At 42.5% G+C, this 21,190-nt stretch overlaps 1 protein-coding gene across 1 annotated transcript in view; it reads right to left on the bottom strand.

Annotated features, from left to right (window-relative positions):
* The window catches only part of esyt1a (extended synaptotagmin-like protein 1a), a 146,919-nt gene extending 127,585 nt beyond the window's left edge, over nt 1-19,334 (bottom strand). Inside the window, exon 1 of the mRNA XM_072249614.1 lies at nt 18,407-19,334. Within this exon, the coding sequence (XP_072105715.1) occupies nt 18,407-18,733 (327 nt within the window). The 5' untranslated portion in view covers nt 18,734-19,334. The remainder of the gene's footprint in view (nt 1-18,406) is intronic.
* Between the last annotated feature and the right edge of the window lie 1,856 nt (nt 19,335-21,190).

Genomic DNA, 21,190 nt, shown 5'->3' with positions numbered 1-21,190 from the left:
TGAGACATGGAAGTAAAATGTGTGGCCACTGGGAGATCCTGCTTTCTCTGGCAGACAGAGCGTAGGTGTTCAGCAAAACTATCTCCCAGTCTGTGTCGGGTCTCGCCAATATATAAAAGGCCACATCGGGAGCACCGGACGCAGTATATCACCCCAGTCGACTCACAGGCGAAGTGTTGCCTCACCTGGAAGGACTGTTTGGGGCCCTGAATGGTGGTAAGGGAGGAAGTGTAAGGGCATGTGTAGCACTTGTTCCGCTTACACGGATAAGTGCCAGGAGGGAGATCAGTGGGGAGGGATGGGAGGGACGAATAGACAAGGGAGTCGCGTAGGGAGCGATCCCTGTGGAAAGCAGAGGTGGGGGGAGGGAAAGATGTGCTTGGTGGTGGGATCCCATTGGAGGTGGCGGAAGTTACGGAGAATAATATGTTGGGCCCGGAGGCTGGTGGGGTGGTAGGTGAGGACCAGGGAAACCCTATTCCTAGTGGGGTGGCGGGAGGATGGGGTGAGAGCAGATGTGCGTGAAATGGGAGAGAAGGGAAGCCCCTTTCTTTAAAAAAGGAAGACATCTCCTTCATCCTGGAATGAAAAGCCTTATCCTGAGAGCAGATGCGGCAGAGACGGAGGAATTGCGAGAAGGGGATGGCATTTTTGCAAGAGACAGGGTGGGAAAAGGAATAGTCCAGTAGCTGTGAAAGTCCATAGGCTTATAGTAGACATTAGTAGATAAGTTGTCTCCAGAGATAGAGACAGAAAGATCAAGAAAGGGGAGAGAGGTGTCAGAAATGGACCAGGTAAACTTGAGGGCAGGGTGAAAGTTGGGGTCAAAGTTAATGAAGTCAACAAGCTCAGTATGTGTGCAGGAAGCAGCGCCAATGCAGTGGTCGATGTAGCGAAGGACAAGTGGGGGACAGATACCAGAATAGGTTCGGAACATAGATTGTTCCACAAACCCAACAAAAAAGCAGGCATAGCTGGGACCCATACAGGTGCCCATAGCTACACCTTTAGTTTGGAGGAAGTGGGAGGAGCCAAAGGAGAAATTATTAAGAGTAAGAACTAATTCCACTAGACGGAGCAGAGTGGTGGTAGAGGGGAACTGATTAGGTCTGGAATCCAAAAAGAAGCGGAGAGCTTTGAGACCTTCCTGATGGGGGATGGAAGTATATAGGGACTGGACATCTATGGTGAAAATAAAGCGGTGCGGGCCAGGGAACTGAAAATCATCGAAAAGTTTCAGAGCGTGAGAAGTGTCACGAACATAGGTAGGAAGGGATTGAACAAGGGGGGATAAAACTGTGTCAAGGTATGTAGAAATGAGTTCGGTGGGGCAGGAGCAAGCTGAGACAATAGGTCGGCCAGGACAGGCAGGTTTGTGGATCTTGGGTAGGAGGTAGAAACGGGAAGTGAGAGGTGTGGGAACTATAAGGTTGGTAGCAGTGGATGGGAGATCCCCTGAGCGGATAAAGTCGGTGATGGTGTGGGAGACAATGGCCTGGTGCTCCTTAGTGGGGTCATGATCGAGGGGTAAATAAGAGGAGGTATCCTTTTACTGTATTTTTCCCTTTTTCTCTCTCTCTCTCTCTCTTTTCTCCCTCTGTTCCTCTCACTATAACTCCTTGCCTGCTCTCCATCTTCCTCTGGGCTCCCCTTCCCCTTTCTCTCTCCCTAGACCTTCCATCCCATGATCCTCTCCCTTCTCCAGCTTTGTATCCTTTTTGCCAATCAACTTTCCAGCTCTTAGCTCCATCCCTCCCCCTCCTGTCTTCTCCTATCATTTCAGATCTCCCCCTCCCCCTTTCAAATCTCTTACTAGCTCTTCCTTCAGTTAGTCCTGACGAAGGGTCTCGGCCCGAAACGTCGACTGTACCTCTTCCTATAGATGCTGCCTGGCCTGCTGCATTCCACCAGCATTCTGTGTGTGTTGCTTGAATTTCCAGCATCTGCAGATTTCCTTGTCTTTGTGTTTTTAAATTTGATATATTACTGGTTTTGTATGGTGGGGAGAAGGTTGCAGTTACTGACTCTGAAAAAGCAGAACTATTAGCAAAAACATATATCAGTGTACTAATTTGGCCAATTTAAGTAAAGAAGAGGTCTTACAGAGAAATATTTTTGGCAAGCAATCCTCAGATTGCTGAGAAAAAAGAATGTTCCAGTTCATGCTCGAATGTTGAATTTACATTGTCTGAACTTGGATGAAAGGGCTTTTAATAGTCCTGGTCAGCCATCACATGGGAAAGATAATATATTTACAGTTATTAGATTCAAAACTTATGTTGGTTTTGAATTTTTTTAATATAATATAATATGGGTTGAAGGGCGACTTCCTGCTTCCTGGAAATTAGTGATTGTTATCCATATATTGAAACCTGGTAAGAATCAATCAGATCCTTCCAGTTATAGACCTAATTTCACATGTATGTAAGATAATGGAACCAATCATTATAGAAAGGCTTTCATACTTTGTGGAAAGTAGTGGAAAATTTGCTACACCAATCCAGATTTCGTACTGAGAGGTTGACCATGGACTTGGAGTTAAATCTGAAATCTGATATTCATAAGGCCCAAGTTAATAAAGAATCAGTGGTAACAGTTTTCTTTATGTCAAGAAAGCTTACGATATGTTATGGACAGAAGGATTGTTGGTTAAACTGGAAAAGATGGGAAGAGATGGTAGAATGTTCAAATGGACTCAAGATGTTTTATGTGATGGGAAGATACAAATTAGGGTGGGAGCAACATTCTCAGTACGAGATAAAGATTGGGACTCCACAGGGGAGTTTGTGTAACTCCCTCTTTTTTAATGTTATGATTAATGATATTTTCTTAAATGTTGGCTCAGATATTTCCAAATTGTCATATACTGATGACGGTGTAGTGTGGAAGAGAGGCAGGGTCATAAATTATATGATTAGAAAATGCAGGCAGCTAATAATGAAGTATTATGAATAATGGTTATTTCTTCAGCGGTTTGAACGGGGCACGACTGCACAAGCGCATGGACGTCAGCCAGTGAGAACAGCGAGAAGAGTTTAAAAAGACAGATTTATACAGCGGGCATCAGAGCAGAGGGAGACAGAGTAGGAAGGCTTTGGCTCAACAGGGCTTTGGCGATAACGGGTCAAGGCAAGGTAGGTTATCTGTGTAGAATACAGTCAGAAAGTATGTGTGTGAGGCCGGTGTTCTGTGCTCAGCGTCAGATGTGGGAAGTCCGGGAGACTCCCAGCCTCCCGTACGGCCATATCTACACCAGGTGCATCGAGTTGCAGCTCCTTGGGACTGCGTTAGGGAACTGGAGATGCAGCTCGATGACCTTCGTCTGGTCAGAGAGAATGAGGAGGTGATAGAGAGGAGCTATAGGCAGGTAGTCACACCGGGGCCTGGGGAGACAGATAAGTGGGTAACAGTCAGGAGAGGGAAGGACAAGAGTCAGATACTAGAGAGTACCCCAGTGACTGTCCCCCTTGACAGTAAGTACTCCTGTTTGAGTACTGTTGGTGGAGACGGCCTACGTGGGGGAAGCAACAGTGGTCACACCTCTGGCACAGAGTCTGGCCCTGTGGCTCAGAAGGGTAGGGAAAGGAAGAGGATGGCAGCAGTGACAGGGGACTCTATAGTTAGGGGGTCAGACAGGTAATTGTGTGGATGCAGGAAAGAAATACAGATGGTAGTTTGCCTTCCAGGTGCCAGGGTCCAGGACGTTTCTGATCGCATCCACAATGTCCTGAAGTGGGAAGGAGAACAGCCAGAGGTCATGGTACATACTGGTACCAATGACATAGGTAGGAAAAGAGAGGAAGTCCTGAAAACAGACTACAGGGAGTTAGGAAGGAAGTTGAAAAGCAGGACCGCAAAGGTAGTAATCTCAGGATTACTGCCTGTGCCATGTGACAGTCAGTATAGGAATAGAACGAGATGGAGGATAAATGCGTGGCTGAGGGATTGGAACAGGGGGCAGGGATTCAGATTTCTGGATCATTGGGATCTCTTTTGGGGCAGGTGTGACCTGTACAAAAAGGACGGGTTACACTTGAATCCCAGGGGGACCAGTATCCTGGCAGGGAGGTTTGCTAAGGCTATTGGGGAGCGTTTAAACTAGGATTGCTGGGGAGTGGGAACCAAACTGATGTGACAGAAGAAAGGGAGGTTGGCTCACAAATGGAGAAAGCTTGTAGACAGTGTGAGAGGGAGGATAGGCAGGTGATAGAGGAGGTACACGCTCAGACTTATAGCATGAGATGTGTCTATTTTAATGCAAGGAGTATCATGAACAAAGCAGATGAGCTTAGAGCGTGGAGCTATGATATTGTGGCCATTACAGAGACTTGGATGGTTCAGGGGCAGGAATGGCTACTTAGAGTGCCAGACTTTAGGTGTTTCAGAAAGGACAGGGAGGGAGACAAAAGAGGTGGGGGCGTGGCACTGATCAGAGATAGTGTCACGGCTGCAGAAAAGGAGGAAGTCGTGGAGGGGTTGTCTACGGAGTCTCAGTGGGTGGAAGTTAGAAATAGGAAGGGGTCAATAACTCTACTGGGTATTTCTTCATAGACCACCTAATAGTAACAGGGACATCGAGGAGCAGATAGGGAGACAGATTCTGCAAAGGTGTAATAAATACAGGGTTGTTGTGGTGGGCGATTTTAATTTCCCAAATATCCACTGGCATCTCCCAAGAGTGAGGGGTTTAGATGGGGTGGAGTTTGTTAAGTGTGTGCAGGAAGGTTTCTTGACACAATATGTAGATAAGCCTACAAGAGAAGAGGCTGTACTTGATTTGGTATTGGGAAATGAACCTGGTCAGGTGTCAGATCTCACAGTGGGACAGCATTTTGGAGATATTGATCACAATTCTATCTCCTTTACCATAGCATTGGAGAGGGATAGGAACAGACAAGTTGGGGAAACATTTAATTGGAGTAAGGGAAAATATGAGGCTATCAGGCAGGAACTTGGAAACATAAATTGGAAACAGATGTTCTCAGGGAAATGAACGGAAGAAATGTGGCATATGTTCAGGGGATACTTGCATGGAGTTCTGCATAGGTACGTTCCAATGAGACGGAAAGGATGGTAGGGTACAGGAACTGTAGTTTACAAAGGCTGTTGTAAATCTAGTCAAGAGGAAAAGAAGAGCTTACGAAAGATTCAAAAAGCTAGGTAATGGTAGAGATCTAGAAAATTATAAGGCGAGCAGGAAGGAGCTTAAGAATGAAATTAGGAGAGCCAGAAGGGGCCATGAGAAGGTGTTGGCGGACAGGATTAAGGAAAACCCCAAGGCATTCTACAAGTATGTGAAGAGCAAGAGGATAAGACGTGAGAGAATAGGACCTATCAAGTGTGGCAGTGGGAAAGTGTGTATGGTACCGGAGGAAATAGCAGAGGTACTTAATGAATACTTTACTTCAGTATTCACTATGGAAGGGGATCTTGGTGATTGTAGTGATGACTTGCAGCAGACTGAAAAGCTTGAGCATGTAGATATTAAGAAAGAGGATGTGCTGGAGCTTTTGAAAAGCATCAGGTTGGATAAGTCACCGGGACCGGACGAGATGTACCCCAGGCTACTGTGGGAGGCGAGGGAGGAGATTGCTGAGCCCCTGGCAATGATCTTTGCATCATCAATGGGGACGGGAGAGGTTCCAGAGGATTGGAGGGTTGCAGATGTTGTTCCCTTATTCAAGAAAGGGAGTAGAGACTGCCCAAGAAATTATAGGCCAGTGAGTCTTACTTCAGTGGTTAAGTTGGTGGAGAAGATCCTGAGAGGCAGGATTTATGAACATTTGGAGAGGCATAATATGATTAGGAATAGTCAGCATAGCTTTGTCAAAGGTGGGTCGTGCCTTACGAGCCTGATTGAATTTTTTGAGGATATGACTAAACACATTGATATAGGTAGAGCCATAGGTGTAGTGTATATGGATTTCAGCAAGGCATTTGTTAAGGTACCCCATGTAAGGCTTATTGAGAAAGTAAGGAGGCATGGGATCCAAGGGATATTGCTTTGTGAATCCAGAATTGGCTTGCCCACAGAAGGCAAAGAGTGGTTGTAGATGGGTCATATTCTGCATGGAGGTCAGTGACCAGTGGTGTGCCTCAGGGATCTATTCTGGGACCTCTACTCTTCATGATTTTTATAAGTGACCTGGATGAGGAAGTGGAGGGGTGGGTTAGTAAATTTGCTGATGACAAAGGTTGGGTGTGTTGTGGATAGTGCGGAGGGCTGTCAGAGGTTACAGTGGGACATTGATAGGATGCAAAACTGGGCTGAGAAGTGGCAGATGGAGTTCAACCCAGATAAGTGTGTGGTGGTTCATTTTGGTAGGTCAAATATGATGGCAGAATATAGTATTCATGGTAAGACTCCTGGCAGTGTGGAGGATCAGAGGGATCTTGGGGTCCGAGTCCATAGGACACTCAAAGCTGCTGCGCAGGTTGACTCTGTGGTTAAGAAGGCATACGGTACATTGGCCTTCATCAATCGTGGGACTGAGTTTATGAGCCAAGAGGTAATGTTGCAGCTATATAGGACCCTGGTCAGACCCCACTTGGAGTACTGTGCTCAGTTCTGGTCGCCTCACTACAGGAAAGACATGGAAACCACAGAAAGGGTGCAGAGGAGATTTACAAAAATGTTGCCTGGATTGGGGAGCACGCTTTATGAGAATAGGTTGAGTGAACTTGGAGTGACGGAGGATGAGAGGTGACCTGATAGAGGTGTACAAGATAATGCGAGGCATTGATCGTGTGGATAGTCAAAGGCTTTTTCCTAGGGCTGAAACGGCTAGCACGAGAGGGTACAGTTTTAAGGTGCTTGGAAGTAGGTATAGAGATGTCGTCAGGGGTAGGTTTTTTACTCAGAGAGTGGTGAGTGCGTGGAATGGGCTGCTGGCAACGGTGGTGGAGGCCAATACGATAGGGTCTTTTAAGAGACTCCTGGATAGGTACTTGGAGCTTAGAAAAATAGAGGGCTATGGGTAAGCCTAGATAGTTCTAGGGTAAGGACATGTTTGGCACAGTTTTGAGAGCCGAAGGGCCTGTATTGTGCTGCAGGTTTTCTATGTTTCTAAGTAGAGGAATGGGGACATCAGTGGGGGTTTAAATTTTCTGTTGCAAAGACTCAAGTTATTTGTTTTTCTAACAGAAACATTACTCCCACAATTGATCTCAAGTTATACATGGAAAGTGCAGGTGAATAAGATTCTAGAGGAGTGTACAAAAATTACCTTAATGTGCTCAGGTGTTTAGTTGGGTGTGATTGAGGTGTGAGTAGGAGGTCATTTAAACAAGTGTATATTGCTTTAATCAGATCTGTCTTTGAATATGGATGTGTTGCTTACAAGTGAGTCTCACTAGCAGCAGTCTTAAAGCCTTCCAGATAAAGTTCAAACTCAAGCATTGAGATAATGTAGCGGTGCTATTAAATCATCCCCAATTTCAGCATTACTGGTAGAAATGGGTGAAGTACCTTTACATCTACACAGGTTACAGTTAGCAATGGTTTACTGGGTTAACGTAAGAGGACGTAAAGTTGGTCACCCAATATGGGCAGCATCAGTGGAGTGTTGGGAAGCACTGTATTTGTAAGGTCTTCAGTTCGGAGTGGATGGGAAATGAATGGGCACAAAATCATGGGTTGTGGATTATGGTTTAATGTCGAATGTCTGTCACCCCTCCATGGTCTTTACCTTTGCCTGTGATTGATTTGGGCCTTCAGGAAAAGATCAAGATGAGGAGTGATTGTTTATCAGTGGCACAGGAAGTTCAGCAATATTATGCAAGGTTTCTTACATGTCTACACAGTTGTTTCAAAAGAACCTGCGACAGGTCATTCAGGTGTTTCTGTTTGTGCTCCAAAGTTTCAGGTGGCAATTAAGAAAAGATGATCAGACTATTATTTACGTCTGAGATGGTTGCTATCATCTTAGCCTTGGAATGGGCCGAAGAAGTACACCCCGATTACATACCTCTGTGCTCTGGTTCGTTCTTGGTCTTGACATCTATTTAAACAGATACTTCAGATTGTAGGCCAGACATTCTTCTGTGGACATCTGTTAAGACAGCAGTGTCCAGGCTGGTGTGTGTACATTTTCTATGGGACCCTGCCCAGGTTGGGGTTGAAGGAAATGACAAGGCAGACATTCTTGCCAAGTAGTCACTTAAAATCAGTGACATAAATTCATAAGGGTGCCTTTGCATAAGAGAGAGGTGAAATCCTTAACTAAAAAGTCTATTCAATCACTGTGGCAACAAATTTGGGATAAGGAAAAGAAAGGACAGGATTTATATAAAATTCAGGGGATGGTGGGAACTCAACTGGGAGGTGGGTATAAAAGGAGACAATAAGTTATACTTACAGTTACATCTTGTACATACTAGGCTGAATAATTCCCTGTTCAGAATTAATATGCATGATACAGGTATTTTTAGGGAGTGAACTTGTCAAGAAACAGTGCAGCATAGATTGATTAAATGCAGCTCCTATGAGGTGCAAAGGAAACATCGAATTGCTAAATTGAGACCTTTGGGACAGAAACAGTTTAACATGGGAAGTTTGTTTGGGTGTCACAGCCATCGTAATGTGTATTTGACTTTCTGAAAAGCATTCGACTTTTTGATATTATTTGAGTTTATTGATGGGGAGAATTTAGTTGGTATACTTCCTGTCTCTTTGCTCCACATTCCAACTCAGTAGGTGGTAGTAATGCACCTTATATTGGTCTGCCAACTGCTATTAAACTTTACTAGTAGTTCAGTTGTTCTTCAGACCAAACATCAGAATGGGGAAGAAATGTGATCTAAGTGACTTTGACTGTGGAATGATTGTTGGTGCCAAAACAGGGGGGCTTGAGGATCTGATCTACTGGGTTTTTCCATACACAAGTCTTTAAAATTTACAAAGAATAGTACAAAAAACATCCAGTGAGCAGCAGTTCTGTGGGCAAAAACACCTTGTTAATGAGACAGATCTGAGATCTTCCCCTCTGCCATCTGATTCCTAAATGGACATTGAACCTGTGAACACTACCTCACTTTTTTAATATATATTATTTCTGCTTTTGCATGATTTTTTATCTATTAAATATACGTATACTGTAATTGATTTACTTATTTATTCTTCTTCAATATTATGCACTGCATTGAACTGCTGCTGTTAAGTTAACAAATTTCATGACGCATGCCAGTGATAATAAACCTGATTCTGATTCTGAGAACAACCAGACTGCTTTAAGTTGACAGGAAAGAGACAATAATTTAAATAACAATGCATTACAACAGTGGTATGCAGAAAAGCATCCCTACACACAACACATCAAACATTGTAGTGGATAGACGACAGCAGCAGAAGACCACACACATACACTCAGATGCCATGTTTTTTAGGTACAGGAAGTACTTTAGTAAAGTGGCCACATTGTATAATATCCAATAATCCAACACTCAATTGTTTAGAAAAACCTGGAGTGTGATCTGGGGATCCGATTGAGAGTGCAGCATGCGTCCTAAATTCAAGCTCCACAGTGTGACCAGAGTTTGGGTCAGGATTACCAGAAGTCAATATGGAGCATACGTGCTGAAGCTCACTAGGTTTTACTTCCTGCTGCCTTTAAACTCACTGGATCATGGGAAAATTTATTATACTGCTGTGACATGTAAAAAAAAGTGAAATTGATGTGCTTGGGTATTAATAGAAGTAACATCCAATAGTCTAGAAAATCTGCGCTTTAGGATTATTCTACTGTTCTACTAAATATTAAAATCCACATCAATTTCTATATCAGCTACAATGTAGCAAAGAATTACATATTTCAAACCTCCCTTTTCTCCCCAAATTTCTTGAATGAAAAGTAGATACTAAAAATCTGAAACAAAAACAGAAAATGCTGGAGGTGCTCAACAGGTCAGACAGCAGTTGGTGTGAAAGAGAATTAACTTTTCACTGATGCAACACCTCTTCTTTTACTTTGGATTCCTCTACATTAGAGAAATCAAACACAGATTTGGTGACTGCTTTGTAGAGCTCCTTCTGAAGTTCAGTCTCCTAAAATCTTACTTTTCTGTTGCTTCTAATCTGGGTGTTGACAAACCACCTAGATCTTACATTCTTCCTGACTCCTCCAAGTTAAGAATGAAATATCAGGCTGGGCAGCAGGTGTGCAGGCAAATGGGGAATGCAGGGAGAGGGAGTAGAAAAAAAAGCAGCTCTGATGAAGGGTCCTTGACCCAAAATATCAACTATTTCTCTTTGCAACTGAATCTTTGATGTCCTGAGCAACAGACTGCAATGAGTAAGGATAGGCAGTAACACTTGACCTGGTGAGCATTTCCAGTATTTTCTGATTTTGTTCAAGCATGTTGCAACCTCCTAGAATGGTGCATCTTTCCTAGGACCGCCTCTATAAATACCTCCATAAATTAGGTTTCTGCCCCTGCTACACTACCGAAGGTGCTCCAAGTCACCAACAGTATTGTATGTGATTGTGATGCAATCAGTCTATTTCTCCTCTATATCCTCTTCCTTGGCACCATCCAAAAAGCATTTCACTTTCCACACATACTCTAGCAATACTCAACTCTACCTTAACATTACCTCTCCACTGAATCTAGGTTATCCAACTGTTTATTTGTATACAGGATTGAAACAGTACAGACTTTATCCAACTAACTGCTAAGCAGGCTGAAGTCACAGTCTTTGGTCCTGACACAAAATCTTTTCTATTACCAACTCCATCCCTCTCCCTGGCAACTGTCCAAAATTGAACCAGATATATTTTTGCAAGTTTAGTATCATATCTGACTCCATGATGTAATTCAGACAACTCAAAGGATTCCTTTTTCCATCTCAGCAACATGATTCAAATGCAGATTTGTTTGATTGTTCTGTTTGAGGAAACCTCATTTCTGCTTTAGCGCCACCAAACTTGACAATTCCAATGCATTCTCAGGACTCCAAGCTTCCATAAACTTGAATCCAAATAGAATACTCCAAGCCATTTCCCAAACCCCAAAGTATTGTTCACCCATACCCCTGTGCTTTGGTCTGCAAGTCCTCCCCAGGTTATGGCAGGGCTCCATTGTAACTCAAACAGTTCACAAATCAGAAACACGGCTATAAACCAAGTTCCACATGACAGATAATGCCTGCAGCAGCTGGCAAATCCATCCTACCAGCTCCCCCAATGCTTGTTTGCATGTACAAGCTGTCCCAAAAGTCAGAATTTCATAAGCTGGGCAGGACCTGTACATAAGTTACTAGTTGAGCAATACCTCAGCTTTCAAATTCTCATCTATCTTCACACTCTATCCCTCCTTATTTCTATGACCTACCACAGTCCGACAACTCTGTGATATAGTTGTGCTCCTGCAGTATTAAACTCTCTAACTGATTCTCAACCACTAATGGCAACTCTGATTAATATTAATGATTGTTATATGTGAGGAAATTAGAATGCTCAACAAGCCATAAACAAATTAGGTGTCAGATTTCTTAAACTAAGCAAAACAGGCTTGAAAATGTAGGTGAAAGAGCACATAAACCCTTTTGGAAGTAAAAGGAATCCTCTTTGAATGGAGATCAAAATATACAAGAGGGGGAGATCTATATATGCTATCAGAAGAAGTTGCGAAACTTGTTTTGTTCCAATTTGGGCAATGTGTCCAAGGGCAAAGATCACAAAATACAGTTCTAAGATTTTCTTAACATGGGTGAGCTATGATAAAAAAAAAATCATGTCTGAACCTGGAAGTATTTGAACCAGGATATTAAAGGAACTTAAAAAGGACAAGCTACAAGATATAAACAAAAAAAGGGCAAGTAACAATCTGACATCACAAAGTTATCATTTAAATAAAAACATTCCAACACATTAGCTTAAAACAAAAGATGTCAGATTCTAGAAACCTGAAGAACATTAAACACCAAGCATATTCTGCAGGTCAGGCAGCTTCTATGGAGAGAAAAACAGAGTTAATGTTTCACCAAAACTAGGAAAAGTCAGAAATCAAGCATGTTTTAAGGGGTTGAAGAGAGCAAAAGAAGTGTCTTGGGTAGAGTTGAGATTAAGTGTAACTGAGTGATGCGAAAATTAGTTGAGAGTTAACAGCAGCCCTGTAGGAGATGTAAATAGGAGATAACTGAAAACAGAACTGCCCCAGTAAAACCACTGTTTTGGCATATTGCTGCACGTAACTAGCTTCTTCCCCTTTTCTTTCTTCACTTCCCCAGTGACTTGCCACCTACTTCTATGACACCTCTGATGAACAATGCTGACAGTGCATTGATTCCAACTGGCTTATTTTTCACCATACACGTCTAATTCCTCTACACTTTCATCTAACTCCCGGATGGCTCAAAAGCCCTTTTCTTTTTATTTGAACAAAAGCCCAACCCACAACCTCTACCACTTTGCTCACCCTGTTGAACTCATTCTCACATTCATCAATACAGAATCAGATTTGTTGTTACTGACATATTTTATGAAATTTGTTGTTTTGCAGCAGCAGTGCAAGAGATGAAAATGACCATAAAATTACAATAGATAGAGAGCTAGAGTTCATGGGTTCATAGGCGGTTCAGAAATCCCATGTCAAGGGTAAGAAGCTATTCCTATAAAGCTTTAGGCTCCTGAGCCTCCTCCCTGATGATGGTAATGTGAAGGGTGCATGTTCTGGATGTCCTTAATAATAGATACTGCCTTCAATTGGATGTCACACCAGATACACCTTGTCCTCATTTACTATTTCAATTTTCCAAATGACTGCTTCACCCTTCTATCTACATTGACACCCAATCCCTTCTCACAGCACCCTACCATGCAACCACATGAAATGCAATAGCTACCCTTTTACCTTTTTCTTTCCCACCATCCAGCAACCCAAATTGCCCTTCCATAGATGCTGCCCAACCTGCTGAGTAATCGCAACATTCTGTTTTTATTAATATTTAATTTTAATTTTTATCTGGCATCATGGAGTGCTCATTCATCTGTTGAGAAATGAGTATCTAACATTTCTTGAAAACTAGTTTGACGGTACATACGTAAAAGGATGAACTGATCTGGTCATTAAAGACATAAGTTTTGCCATGATTGCCTTGTGAACAACATTTCTTTGACATTCTGACCTTCACCCCATTGACTAGAAGTGTCACACTACGGACTCTGCCCTTGCAGGCAGGCAGTAGAACAGGTTCAGTAATCAAGCTCGTGAGTATGCCCATTCCAGCCAATTAGTGTTTCATTGTGCTTGTACTTAACTTCCTCCCTCTCATTCCAGTCTTTGTTGAATCTTGACTAAAAGCACAGCAACATCTATGCTCTCTGCTTACCTTCATCTTGTTCTGGGAAGGGAGACTACATTGACATTGTAAAAGAGCGGTATTTATTTAGTATTCAGTTAGTGAATCCGAGCCGCAGTGTCGGCATTAGCTTGCTGTTTGAGAGTTTTAGTTCATTGCCCTGTTGGCCTAGCATTTACTGTTTTTTTCTTCTTTTTTGTTCTGCACAGTTCTTATTAAAAGTTAGCTCATCCACTTCAGTGTCTCCCCCCACCCCCCGCATTTGGCCCATAACCGAACACTTGTGTCAGGAAGGCTATTCTGATTTTCTTTTGAATTAATTTTTAGGAAGCAGCCATCACTGAAAAGACCAGTATTTACTGTCTATCCCTAACTCTCCCTTGAACTGAAAAGCTTATTAAGTCATTTCAGTGAATTGTTCAAAGTAAAATTTCAAAGATAAATGTTGCAGGCCAGAACAAGTAAGGTGGCAGGTATCTTCCTCTGAGCCAAATTCATGAGCTACCTTAGTGTAATTTATATGTCTGTTCTAGACCAGTAACATAACCACTATGCTACCTACCCCAGTTTTCTTGAGAATTCTCAAGCTATTCCAAAAGCACCTTCCAGTGTCCTGTTCACCACAGCAAGTGGCTGTTTGGGGGAAAAAAACATGAAAATCCATGACTGAATAAAGCAATTATTACTTATCAATATCAGAAAGGATGGAATATAGGGGTCTGCTACAGTGTGGAGTATTGCTATGCAAAAATAGATTAAATTGATGAGGAAAATATGGGAAAGGGTGTCCTTTTTAATTAACCAAAATGCATTCTCAGACCATTTAGTGGTGCTAGATGATATAAAATGTGATCAGATCTTCATGCAAGTCCTAAAACTAGATAAAGAGAACCCAATTAAATAAATAACACAGAAAATATTACATTTGTTCATTTACTTATTGAGAAAAATGATCCGGTATGACATGTATTTGTTGGAAAAACTATGTGAACCTCTGGGGTAATGCTTTCTTCAAAAGCTATTTGGAGTTGGGTGTTGCAATCAATGAGATGAGATTGGAGGTGTGGGTTGTAGAGGTCCCCTGCCCTATGTATTTAAAAAAAGACACACGAAGTCAGGTTACTGACAGAGCCTGCCCTTCCCAATAAAGATCTATTTATGTACATCACGTCTCAATCAAAACAACTTTGAGGACCTTAGAAGAAGAATTTTAGAGATGCATGAAGCTGGAAAAGGCTACAAAAGCATTTCTAAGACCTGAGTGTTCATCAGTCTGCAGTAAGAGAAATTGTCTACAAATGGAGGAAACTCAGTACTGTTGCTACTCTTCCTGCAAAGATCACACCAAGAGCACAATGTGCAATGGTGAAGGAGGTGAAAAAGAATCTAAGGGTAACAGCAAAAGACCTGCAGAAAACTCTAGAACTTCCTAAAGTCACTGCTCGTGTGTCCACTATAAGAAAAACACTGAACAAGAATAGTGTTCATGGAAGGACACCACAGAGAAAACCACTGCTCTCCAAAAAAAACCTTGCTGCATACCTCAAGTTTGCAAAAGATCACTTGGATGTTTCCACAACGCTACTAGGTGTCACCTGAAACTTAATAGAAGTTGGATGATGCAACAAGACAATGATCCGAAAGACAAGAGTAAATCAACACCAGAATGGTTTAAAAAGAAGAAAATTTGTGTTTTGGAATGGCCAAGTCCTGATCTCAATCCTTTAGGAATATTGTGGATGGACCTGAAGCAAGCAGTTCATGCAAGGAAGCCCACCAACATCCCAGAGTTGAAGCAATTTTGTAAGGAGGAATGGCCTAAAGTTCCTCCAAGCTAATGTGCAGGACTGATCAACAGTTACCGGAAACGTTTGGTTGAAGTTGTTGCTGTACAAGGAGGTCATACTAGTTACTGGAAGCAAAGGTTCACATAATTTTTCCAACAAATACATGGAATATTGGATCATTTTTCTCAATAAATAAATGAACAAATATAATGTTTTTGTGTTATTTATTTAATTCGGCTCTCTATCTTGTTTTAGGACTGATCACATTGTAGGTCATAGTTATGCAGAAATAGAGAAAATTCTACAGAGTTCACAAACTTTCTAGCACAACTGTATTCTTGCATATTTATGAGTCACTAAAATAAAATTCAGGCATTTTCCTATTTTTATGAGAAATTTTACCCCCAAAGTAATATAGGGTACAGCATATTTACTCGGACTTTTATAATCTTGGTATAAATAAAGAGTACAAATGTCGTAAAGCATCTTTCTTTAAAATGAGCATGTCACTCAGATATCCTATATAATGGTAAATAAGTGGAAATATCTCACTGATGCATTAGGTGAGGCTGTTCTGGGTTGAGAAATGAAGCACATGCTTATGGAAACCTAATGACAGCACTCTGCAGTTGATGAACTAGCAGCACTTGATGCTAATGCTGTTGACCACACTCAAGAAAGAATCAGAATCAGATTTATTATCACTGACATGCGTCATGAAATTTGTTGTCTTGTGGCAACAATACATAAAAAAATCACTTTAAGTTACAATATGATATATAAAAAAGAAATAAATAGTGCAAAAGGGTGAGATAGCGTTCATGGGTTCATGGACCATTCAGAAACCTGAAGAAGCTGTTCCCAAAACTTTGAGTGTGGGTCTTCAGGCTCCTGTACCTCCTCCCTGATGGTAGTAATGAGAAGAGGACATATCCTGGATGGTGAGGGTCCTTAATAATAGATGCTGCCTTCTGAAGGCATAGCCTCTTGAAGACATCCTTGGTGCTGGGCGGGCTAGTGCCTGTGAAGGAGCAGGCTGAGTCTACAACCCTCTGTAGTCTCTTGCGATCCTGTGCATTGGAGCCCCCAGATCAGACAGTGATGCAACCAGTCGGAATACTCTCCATAGTACATCTGCAGAAATTTGCTGAAGTCTTTAGTGACCAAATCTCTTCAAACTCCAAATGAAGTATAGACATTTTTGTGTCTTCTTCGTGTTGGGCCCAGGACAGATTCTCTGATATACTGACCCTCAGAAACTTGAAACTGTTCATCCTTTCCACTACTGACCCCTCAATGAGGACTGGTGTGTGTTCTCTTGACTTCCCCTTCCTGAAAACCACAATCAATTCCTTAGTGTTGCTGACATTGAGTACAAGGTTGTTATTGCAACACAACTCACCCAGCTGATCTATCTCACTCCTGTACACCTTCTTGTCACTGAGATTCTGCAAACAACAGATGCGTCATTGCAAAATTTATAAATAGTATTTAAGCTGCGCCTAGCCACACAACTGTGGGTATAGAGAGAGTAGGGAAGTGGGCTAAGTACATATCCTTGAGATGAGCCTGTATTGACTGCCAGTGAGGAGATGTTATTTCTGACTCACACTGTTTTATTTTACAGTAATCGCACCCGTTGGGTCCTTTCATTTGCTCCAGTGCTTCCCCCCCCCCATCACTAAATTCCTACTCTTTGCTCTCATTTGTCACCTTGCATGTAGAAAGCCCATCTCTTTCCAAGAAAACACATCAATGCACTGAAGTTGTACAATCTGACTAAATCCTTTAAAAATTCATTCATCAGACATGGACTGTGCATTTCTTCATTTTCAATGAAACAGTACATTTGATTTCGAGAATGAAAAAGGGATGTGCATTTTTCCCCCATGAGGTCACTCTCCTCCCTCACAAATTAATTACTTCAGCATCTGCCCTAGTGACAAAGTAGATAGCTGCAGTTTATGGAATGGTTACTGTATCTCTGGGATTGAGGCCGAACTGCAAGCTTGTATCAAAACTTGTGACATGAAAATGTATTTCTTGCTTCACAGCCTCCATGGCACCAGGCATTTAAACAGAAATTGACTACACAGCATTGAGCTTCATAACTGCCAAGTTTCTTCAGTGTTTCATTTTCTGTTCAACATAGTGGAGTGCAATGCAGATTCATATCTTTTGTTTAAGTTACCCTATCAATAAAAACCCCGAGGAATGGACTGCCCCCAGAACATAGATAATTTTCTCAGGCAGAAATGGTGTGTTGCTTCAGGAGTATCCAGAGAGAAAACGCCTTATGAAAAAGGCATAACACAGAAATCTGTTTTGCGCCCAAAAGATTATGTGTTTGCCCTTCAGTTTCCACCCACCCCATCACTAAACTCTAAATATTCTCTCATTCTTTGCTTCCATTGGTTACCTTCCCCTGGAAGATAATGGTTGGGAACCACAAACCTCATTTTTTTTTAATATGAAAACAGCATTAAGGCAAGCTTGTATCAAAACCTGTGAGATGGAAATTGATTTTTTTTGCTTCACAGCCGCTTGGGACGACATCGAAGACAACCACTTTTTTCAAAGCATGCCAAATCACGCCAAATCTCCCATAACATATTTCAAATCAGATCTAATTAAGAATAATATGCAAAAAAAAACTAACATCTGCTACAGTTAAAATTATTCCTTCAATGAAGACTTGTAATGGAAGTATATGCTTTGGAATGCAGACTTGTGACTTCACCTTTTTGGAACTTCCACCCTACCAGTACCAAGCCTAATCCGCTGAAACAGAATAATAGATCATCCTTCACATGTAAAGGTTTCGAGTTAAAATTAAAACAATTTTTGTAAAAAAAGTGTTCTGGAAACTTGAAAATAGATGTTTCCTGTAACACACACAAAATGCTGGAGGAACTCAGCAGGCCAAGCAGCATCTGTGGAAAAAAGTACAGTCGACGTTTCGGGCCGAGATTCTCCGGCAGGATCTCGGCCCAAAACGTCGACTGTACTCTTCCATAGATGCTGTCTGACCTGCTGAGTTCCTCCAGCATTTTGTGTGTCGATTGGATTTCCAGCATCTGCAGAGTTTCTCTTGTTTCCTGTAACATATACGTTGTGTGTTTTCTATTAAAAGAATCTTCACTGCTGCCCACACATCTGCAGTGATGTATCGATTGTACACTCACGTCGGGATGGGACACCGTGCATCCCTCTTCCCCAATATTTCTGAGTCGGATGATGATTCCCCATAGATAGAGAAACTTTGCAACCAAACGCGCCTGCACTTTCTGCGCAGCCAAAGTTACCCCCGCCCTTGTCTTACCCAAGCTGGAAGGCTCTTGCTTGTCCTTCTTCTAGTGACGGTCTCTTCGTTCTCCAAGAGGTATAAGCCGTCCTTCAGCCTGTTCCACTTGCTCTCCCTCCGCATTTTCCAGCCCATCCACAGTATCAGCCCGAAAACTAGAAAGCTCACGCTCAGCCCGAAGTAGCCGGTCAGATAAATCGGCATGAGCCAGAGGAGCGTTTTACCAAACCTCATTAACTGAGCCATTATGTCGGTGACCCCCTGCTTCGGGGCCCCGGCTTCCTCAGGGGTCCCGGTACCTGCGGCCGGCGCCCCCGCCTCCCGCGTGTTAGCCTTCGGCTCCATGAAGTATTTTTTTTTAAAAATCAAAACGAAAAAGATAAAAGAAAATCATAAAACTCTACAAAAGAGGGGGGGGGAGGTAAGTGGACGGATTCAGTGAAGGGCGCGAGCAGTCATCTCGGCACGAACAGCTGCCGTCCCTTCCTGCCTGCACAAGAGCCGAGCTCCGGGGAATTACGAAGCTTTCGCTTCTCAGCAGGATGTCAGTGTCGTGTCGTGTCGTGCGGGTGGAGCCGTCCACAATACTGACCCGCCGCCTGTCAGCGAGAAGTGATCCTGAGCTCTTCCCTCCCACTTATATAGTCCTTGCCTCTTTTCGGAGGGCGTTGCTGGTATCCCGCATCTTTACGATTATCATTCACTGAGATTCTCTACTCTGTTCCTTTTTTGTGTAGCCGGACGTGATGGCTCATCTCAGATCGATTAACAGACGTGTTTGTCCCCGTTTCAGAGCTCCGAACGGAAAGCAAATCGAGGAAAATATATTTAATTGGCCGTGTAAAAGAGTCAGTTTGATGGGGACGACGACTTTTCTAATGCGGGGCTTTCTTTGTATCCATCGCAAAGTTTAGTCCCGAAGTGCAGAGCAGAGCCTCCAGCCTCCACATTCACACGTTTTGAAAAGCTTCCGTCATATCCGTTAAGTAGTTGGCGCAGATTTTTTTTAAAGTATCCGTGCCATCTTGTTCTCACGCCTTTGTGTTGCTGTGAAAACCGACCTGCAGGTTGTCAGGCGCGGCCAGCAGAACGAAGACACCGAGGAGCACGTCGCATATTCTGAAAGGCCGCTTCAACTAACTCCCCTTTTTGCCACGTTCAGTTGCAAGATATTTATTATGGATTCATTGCTAAATATTACTGAGGGATTTCAGGTTTTTAGAGAGTCGTCAATAACCAAGAAATAGAGTGACACACCTACCAAACGGGACATAGTGATTTGATTTACACGTGGGGTTTTCTGTGCAAAAAAAATGGTAAATAAGATATTTTAAATGCCTCTTTGTTCATTTCAAATACAGAAAGTCACCCAAATGGATAAATATCCCTGAAAACAAGTTGCATGGTAAAATCAGGATTGCTTTGTGACTCATTTAATTTAATTCTTGTAAAAAGTAACATTGCCTTCAACTGTTCTACTCCCTGATTCACGGAGTATTGTAACATTTCCCAGTTATCCAAGTGGTTCTCAACATCTGCCCAGTGCAGTTTCATTACTAGTTGAAACTGCTAAAAAAAAATGCAATGTTTAGCCTCAATATTGAAAGTATGAAAAAAATCTGAAGAATTTCAAACGGCAGGAGTGAAGGCTATAGAAGGAGAATAAAAACAGACAATGCAGGGAGGAAACTACGCGCGTTTGTGGAAAAAAAAGTTAATGTTTCAGGGTTACAACCCTTCATCTGAACTGTGAAAAAGAAAGTTGCAAGTAGGAGAGGAGGTAGGGTAGAACAAAGGGAGTCTCTGTTAGGATGAGTCAAAATTGCTTAATGGTGGGACTTGCTCAGCAGGCTAGACTTATCTGAGTAGGATATTTAAAAAACAGAAAATGTAAAATGCTACAAAAATAAACAAGTCAAGCAGTATCTGTGGAAAGAGGAGTGCAGTAGTGAAAGGGGATTCCATAGTTAGAGGAGTAGACACAAAATTCTGTGGACACGATAGAGACACCAAGATAGTATGTTGCCTCACAGGTGCTAGGACCAGGGATATCTCAGATCTGGTCTACGGCATTCTAAAGGAGGAAGGCGAGCAGCCAGAAATCTTGGTACATATTGGCATCAATGACATAGGGAGGAAAGGAGAGGAGATCCTGAAGAGAGATTTTAGGGAGCTACGTAGAAAGCTGAAAACAGGACCTCCAGGGTAGTAATCTCTGGATTGCTGCCTGTACTGTGTGCCAGTGAGGGTAAGAATAGGATGATTTGGCAGATGAATGGGTGGCTGAGGAACTGGTGCAGGGGGCAGGGTTTCAGATTACTGTATCATTATGATCTCTTCTGGGGGAGGTATGACCTGTACAAAAGGGGCAGGTTACACCTGAACCCAAGGGGGACTAACATCCTTGCATGCAGGTTTGCAAGAACTGTTGTGGAGGGTTTAAATTAATTTGGCAGGAGATGGGCCCTGGAGTGATAGGACTGAGGATGAGGCAGTTGGTACACAAGCAGAGGCAGTACCTAGTGAGACTGACAGGATGACAGGCAGGTTATCGGGCAAAATTGCAGTCAGTGGGATGAGTTGAAGTGTAACAAGGGGACAATATCGAAAAAGATGATGAATACAGGATTGATGGTGTTATGTTTGAAAGCCTACAGCACAATACAGGCCCTTCAGCCCACAAAGCTGTGCCGAACATGTCCTTACCTTAGAAATTATCCCTAGAGTTACCCATAGCCCTCTGTTTTCCTAAGCTCCATGTACCTATCCAGGAGCATCTTAAAAGACCCTATCGTATCCGCC

Source organism: Mobula birostris, chromosome X, assembly GCF_030028105.1.
Source record: "Mobula birostris isolate sMobBir1 chromosome X, sMobBir1.hap1, whole genome shotgun sequence".
NCBI lineage: Eukaryota > Metazoa > Chordata > Chondrichthyes > Myliobatiformes > Myliobatidae > Mobula > Mobula birostris.
The sequence above is the reverse complement of the archived record's forward strand: the minus strand, read 5'-3'. Positions and strand labels throughout refer to the sequence as shown.